At 46.3% G+C, this 6,933-nt stretch overlaps 1 protein-coding gene across 1 annotated transcript; it reads left to right on the top strand.

Annotated features, from left to right (window-relative positions):
* The first annotated feature begins 859 nt into the window (after window positions 1-859).
* WNT8A (Wnt family member 8A) lies at window positions 860-6,342 on the top strand. Its single transcript, XM_043563360.1, is given in 6 exon segments — window positions 860-927; window positions 1,029-1,062; window positions 1,277-1,415; window positions 3,276-3,425; window positions 4,104-4,246; window positions 5,368-6,342. Coding segments are annotated over 6 exon segments (1,056 nt in total). The 3' UTR covers window positions 5,890-6,342.
* Window positions 6,343-6,933: the final 591 nt, after the last annotated feature.

Consider the following 6,933-nt stretch of genomic DNA (forward strand, 5'->3'; position numbering starts at 1 on the left):
GCTTCAGATTCTGTCTCTCCCTCTCTCTCTCTGTCCCCTGCCAACTCGTGGTCTCTTTCTGTCTCTCTCACTCTCTATCTCAAAAACAAAGAAAGAAAGTCATCAATCTTTTCAAATACAGCCCTGGGTGGCCCGAAGATTGATTCTCACATATAAAATGAAAGACCTTCTAGGAATGAAGGAAATTTACCAGAATTTACTTTGGTGGAATGTAATAGAAGGGCCTGTTACAGAGATACCCTCCGAAGTGATCTGTTTCATGGTCCCATGATTCCACGACTTTGCAGTCACCAAGGAAGGAGGTAGGAAAGGTGCATTCACTTACTTTGGGAAAATGAGTAATAGAGGGTCCCCAGTAGGGTTCCTCTATAATTATTAATACTGGGGAAGAAGGCAGGACAAAGAGTGAGGTCTCACTGACAGATGAGGACACTGTAAATCTGAGGAATTGGTGACCTATCTTGAGGGTTAGGAACCTCATCTGCTCCAGCCTACAAGACTCTGAGAAACGAGCCATCAAGTAGGAAGAGACAAATCTGATTTATAGAGGAAAGAAATCTCAAGGGTAAGGAAAGGCTTCAGCCCTTCTGTCAGCCTGAGAGGGAAGAAGGGCTGGCAGGGCGGGGTGGGGCGGGGCTTTCCTTGGAGGTTTTGGGCTGAGTCCTTCCTTCCTGGTCCCCCATTGGGTCAGTGGCTCCTGCAGTCCTGCCAGTGAGGGACAAATGAGAAGAGCTGTTGATTTTTCCCCCTTGGCCATTCAGAATTTCCCCACGTAAATACTGAGAAAGACCCTGCCCTCTCCTCACTTCTCTGGAGTTGGCCCTGGGCTGGACCTGGTCCCCTGGGGGTGAGCAGGGCCATGGGAGACCTGTTTATGCTCAGGGTGGCTGTTGGCATATGTTATGCCACCTTCAGTGCCTCTGCCTGGTAAGTCCTTGCCCCCCCCCCCCTCCACCACTCCCCACCAAGGAAACCCCCATTATATCATCCCCATTCACCACTTGCCTCACTTTTCCTCTTTTTGATAGGTCAGTGAACAATTTCCTGATAACAGGCCCTAAGGTAGGATGGTCTCTGGCTTCTGTTTTTACCCATCTGGGTTCCTAAGGGAACTCTTTTGGGGAAAGAAAAGAGGGGAGGGGAGACAGACGGGGGGAACCCATAAGTTTTCCTTAATGGAGAGCTAACCCATTTGAGTCCTGCCTGCTCCCCTGCTCCCCCCAGACAACCTGACCTGAGCCAGAGCTGAACTTCATAGCCCTTTTCCCTTTGCCAGGCCTATCTGACCTACACTACTAGTGTGGCCCTGGGTGCCCAGAGTGGCATTGAGGAGTGTAAGTTCCAATTTGCTTGGGAACGCTGGAACTGCCCGGAAAATGCTCTCCAGCTGTCCACTCACAACAGGTTGAGAAGTGGTAAGTTTGTGCACCTGCACAAGGGGGTATATGTACATGGAGGTGGGTTTGTAGTATGTGTATACGTTGTATGTATGACATATATATGCACAGTGAAATGAAAAAGTTATCAGTGATCAGCTGATCTGCCATTTCCTTGCTGTGAAACCTTGAAATGAGTTACTTCCCCTCTCTTACCCCAGTTTTGTCATTTGGTCAATAAGGCCAGCTCTATTTAGGTCACCAGGAGTAATGAGGGCTACCTGGCTTAGGAAAGAGAAAAGGACTTTTACTTCCTTCTGACATGAAGCGGGAACCATGTAATAATCATAATGATCGTGGCTACCATTTATTGAGCTGGTATCTTACTAAACTCTCTAAAAAATCATTGTCCCATTTCATTTCCACACACTCCCCATTCTGAGTGTCTACTCCATGGGAATATATTTCTCTTCATCACTATCATCTTCTTTACTACTCCCCACCTCTTCTCAGGCACCTCTTTATTGTTTCTATATAAACAACTTTTATGCAAACTACTACACACAGTTAAAAACAGCTGCACTGGTGCATACACACACGCACACCTCCACATGAGAGACAGCTCAGTGTGATCTTTCAGCATCTCTGTTGTTGGGATTTTATGACAGTTGGGCAAATGGGAAACTCCTCCAAGGCTACAAACACAGAGTCCTTTCCCTATTTTTATTTCATGTAACTCAGTGCAAGGTAAGTGTATACAAACACACAAATATGGGCATGCATTTTAAAAATAGAGATTATTACATTTTATAGAAATACTTTTGGGGGCACCTGGGTGGCTCAGTCAGTTAAACATCCTACTTTTTTTTTTAAAGGGTAATTTTAAAATTAAAAAAATTCTTTTTCACTGTTTATTTTTGAGAGAGAGACAGAGCACTAATGGGGGTGGGGCAGAGAGAGAGGGAGACACAGAATCTGAAGCAGGCTCCAGGCTCTGAGCTGTCAGCACAGAGCCTAACACAGGGCTCAAACCCATGAAAACCCATGAACCACCAGATCATGACCTAAGCCAAAGTCAGATGCTTACCTGACTGAGCCACCCAGGCACCCCTATAATTTTTTTTAAGTTTATTCATTTTGAGAGAGCGAGTGAGCCAGGGAGGGGCAGAGAGAGAAGGAGTGATAGAGAATCCCAGGCAGGCTTCACACTGCTAGCATGGAGCCTGATATGGGCCTCAAACCCAAGAACCATGAGATCATGACCTGAGACGAAACCAAGAGTCAGACACCAGCTGAGTCACTCAGGCACCCCAAGCATCTGACTCTTGATTTCAGCTCAGGTCATCATCTCATGGTTTGTGAGTTCAAGCCCTTTATCGGGCTCAGTGCTAATGGTGCAGAGCCTGCGTGGGATTCTGTCTCTCCTTCTCTCTGCCCATTGCCTGCCTCTCTCTCTCTCTCTCTCTCCCTCTCTCTCAAAATACATAAACAAACAAACAAACAAATAACAACAAAACAAAAAGAGATATTTTTGTATTCACCTCACTGAGTCCTCACTGCCTGAGGACTAGAAGCAGTGGCTAATGAACAGAAGCCCAGGCTGGTTTTCAAGACAGCAGGGTCTTGGTCCCAGTACAAGGGGTAAGGAGAGTGGCTTTGATCTCATCACTGTCTCTCTGGGCTTTACTTTCCCCATCTGTACATGGGGATGCTCATGTCTGTGTGAATGACAGTAAGGACGCTGGAAAGACATGCACTGTTCTCTCAAGTAGAAGAAAGTATCCTCTTCAACCCAAAGGGAGCAGGGGACAGGGGAGAGAAAGAGCATTGCTTTTCCAAAGCCTCTGCTTTTTTGGGTCATCAGAGCCCAAGTTTCCAGTCCCCTCTCTCTCTCCAAAGCCACCAGGGAGACTTCCTTCATTCATGCGATCAGCTCTGCTGGAGTCATGTACACCATCACCAAGAACTGTAGCATGGGTGACTTTGAAAACTGTGGCTGTGATGAGTCAAAAAATGGAAAAAACAGGTAAGTTGTGCTCTCTGATGTGGGTGGGAAGAAGTGAGGGATGCAGAGCTACATTCAGGCTAAGGTCTTCCAGGAAAAGGTGGACACATTTCCCTCAAACCCCTAGATACTAGCAGCAACTTCTTGGTGGGAGGTCCTGAACCTATAGTCTCCCAAGAGTTGAGCCTGGGTCCCTGATTCCAGGATCACCAAGTAGCATTGAACTCTAGAACTAACAAGGCATCTAGGAATTAGAAGACCGAAGAGAGTTTAAAGCTAACCCTCATATTTCAGTCTGAGAACAGTTTGGCCATAATCCAGAGCTACTCAGTTACTTGTACACCATCTAAGAGAATCAGATTTGTCATTAATGAGGGAGGAGATGACTCTAACAAGACTACTGTAAGATAATGGTACAGAATTCCAGAATGTTTGAGCTGCAATGAACCTCTGAGATCATCTAGGTCAGGCTCAGTATGCCTTCTTTACTGTGGGTATAGAAACTAACTGCCTAGAGATAGAAAGTACCTGAGGGTGAGCACTTGGCTTTGGGAACAGGACCTCACCCACCCACCCTGAGCACCTCCACGTACCTGTTTCACCTGCAGCTATAGCCTTACACTCTTCTAGGGCTCTTGGGGGATGGTTAGCCAAAGTGACCTTGACTCTTCTGAAATTGACCAGGGAAATGTGTGCAGAACTTACTCTTTCCTTATGTATAGGAGGTCATGGCTGGATCTGGGGAGGCTGCAGCGACAATGTGGAATTTGGGGAAAGGATCTCCAAACTCTTTGTGGACAGCCTGGAAAAGGGAAAGGATGCCAGAGCCCTGATGAATCTTCACAACAATAGGGCAGGCAGGCTGGTAGGTATAGGAGTCCACCAGTGAACTATCAGTTTCAGTACTGGCAATAGCCTCACATCTGTACAGCTTACCAAGAGCTGTCTCATACCCATATGTCATCCATACAGCAGTTATCAGGACTGGGAGGGCTACCCCCAGTCTCTGAATGACAATGCCAGTTCAGGCTGAGCCAAGTGGCTTGGCCAAGGCAATACAACTAACTAATAAGCGTCAGAACCAGGCAATAAACTCAGATCTTCTACTTTAGTCTTATCCCTAGACATTACGGTCTAGCCCCTTCCACAGGCAGGTTTCTGAGAACACAGAACAATATAGTACCAAAGCCTCGCTTCTATGACTTAAAATTTTACCCATTTCAACTGCATGTTCTAGGAAATTGATGGGGGTTTTCATCCAACCTGTGTCCTAAAATATGTCTGGGCTTCGAAGGATTGGGACTGATCTGGGCTTCTCTGGAGGGTCTATTTTACCCCAAAACTTCTGGATTATTCTGAACTCAAATCTGGAAACAAGCTGGATTTAGTGCTAAGAGCAGAAAAATTTCCCTTTGAACCTACATCTGGATGACCTAGTTGCCCAGGGCAAGGGTAAGAGGTTTTCAAGGCAATTAATTACACTCATGGGTAATTGCCTCAAGGGTAAGCGTTCAGACTGCAGGAGCTTCCCTCCCTCTGGGAGAGGACAAATCAAAACCCTTACAAATACTCCAGGTCCCACTTTCAGGACAATAACAGTGCCAATGATCATATTTTCCCCTTTACACAGTACTTTCTTGATCATTCTTATTCCAATGAGAGAGAGAAACAGGCTCAACAAGTGATGGAGTTGGGCCTAGAGCCCAAGGTTTCTGATTCTAGTAACCTCAACACTTGTCTGACTTTCCCGAAGAATACCCAAGGGAGCTTTAAAATTACCCACACTGAGGCCTTTATACCCCTGAACATTCCAATTGAGAAGATCTGAGGTGGGGCCCAAGAATAAGTGTTTTTCACAGGCCTCCCCAGTAATTCTGATGCCCTCCAAAGTTAAGAAGCTCAACTCTAAAATATTCCATTTAATTACTAGCCTTTGGTCTTCCCTACCCAGAGTCATTCTTTTTCGTTCTCTTTCTCTCTCTGAAGGCAGTGAGAGCCATTATGAAAAGGACCTGCAAATGTCATGGCATCTCTGGAAGCTGCAGTATCCAGACATGCTGGCTGCAGCTGGCTGACTTCCGGGAGATGGGAGACTACCTGAAAGCCAAGTACGAACGGGCCCTGAAAATTGAGATGGATAAGCGGCAGTTAAGGGCTGGGAACAGTGCTGAGGGCCACTGGGCACCCACTGAGGGATTCCTTCCTAGTGCAGAGGCTGAGCTGATCTTTTTGGAGGAATCACCAGATTACTGTACCCGCAATTCCAGCCTGGGCATCTATGGCACAGAAGGTCGGGAGTGTCTACAGAATAGCCACAACACATCCAGGTGGGAGCAACGCAGCTGTGGGCGCTTATGCACCGAGTGTGGCCTGCAGGTGGAGGAGAGAAGAACTGAGGCTATCAGCAGCTGTAACTGCAAATTCCAGTGGTGTTGCACAGTCAGGTGTGACCAGTGTAGGCATGTGGTAAACAAGTACTACTGCACAAGCTCCCCAGGCAGTGCTTGATAGCACCCCACTCAAATTCACTTGCTCAGTTGCATGACAATGGAAGCGGACACAGCTTCTTTCGCAGAGAGAGTAAATTCGAAAACAACTGGAATATCACAGGGTTGGCCTGTAGTCGTCTTTGTATCTGCTATTCATGGGGGGAATGGAGGCCCACGGTTATACAGCATATTCTCCACAGAGTTGAAATTGGAACCTGGGGATTCTAACTTGGGCAGACCCCATTTCATCTTTCTTGTAAGTTATTTCCTGGTCTTTGTGCCTGTACTTTTGCAGCTTGTTAAAGGGGAGTTTGGTTTGGGGGTCATATACAGAAGGACCCTCAAAGTACTCGTTGCTGTAAGTTTCAAATCACATCCAACCCAGCTGTGCTGCTGAGAATCAGAGGGAATCAAAGAGTTCTGACAAGACTCCTGAAGGAGCAACCTTCCCCTGTGCTGTCTGGCTCCAGGAAGACCAACTATATGTTCATGAAGACAGATAAGTGGGGCAGAGACCTTATATCTGCCCAGTGGGAGGTTTTTAGGGTGTTGAGTTTTTCATCTGAGTATGCACTTTTATAAAGTTCTCAGGGGGCTTGCCTGGCTCAGTCAATAGAGCATGTGACTGTTGATCTTGGAGTTTTGAGTTCAAGCCCCACATTGCGTGTAGAGCTTACTTAAAAAAAAAAAAAAATTCTCCTCATAAAACCCTGGGGAAACCAGGACCCCAACATAAGCTGAGGACTTTTCCACCTCAGAAACCATCTCTCTAGCCATAGAAAAAGGATGGTCACAGTAAGTGGACAGGTGACTCCAAAGTTACCTAGACAAGTCTCCTCCTGCCCCAATCATGCACCCAAAGAGGTATTTTTCCCCCCAAAGAGCTGTAAAATGACTGTTTTGTTATTTTCCCAGATTGGGAATTCAACCTCATTTTGCAATAAATGCTAGAATATATATCAATCTGAGACCTTTTATTTCTCTCTTTGTAAACCTTAGGATAAGAAAGGGAATGGGAAACCCTGCTTCTATATTCCAATTATACCCAAGGCTAAGGGGAAAA

Source organism: Prionailurus bengalensis, chromosome A1, assembly GCF_016509475.1.
Source record: "Prionailurus bengalensis isolate Pbe53 chromosome A1, Fcat_Pben_1.1_paternal_pri, whole genome shotgun sequence".
NCBI classification, from domain to species: domain Eukaryota; kingdom Metazoa; phylum Chordata; class Mammalia; order Carnivora; family Felidae; genus Prionailurus; species Prionailurus bengalensis.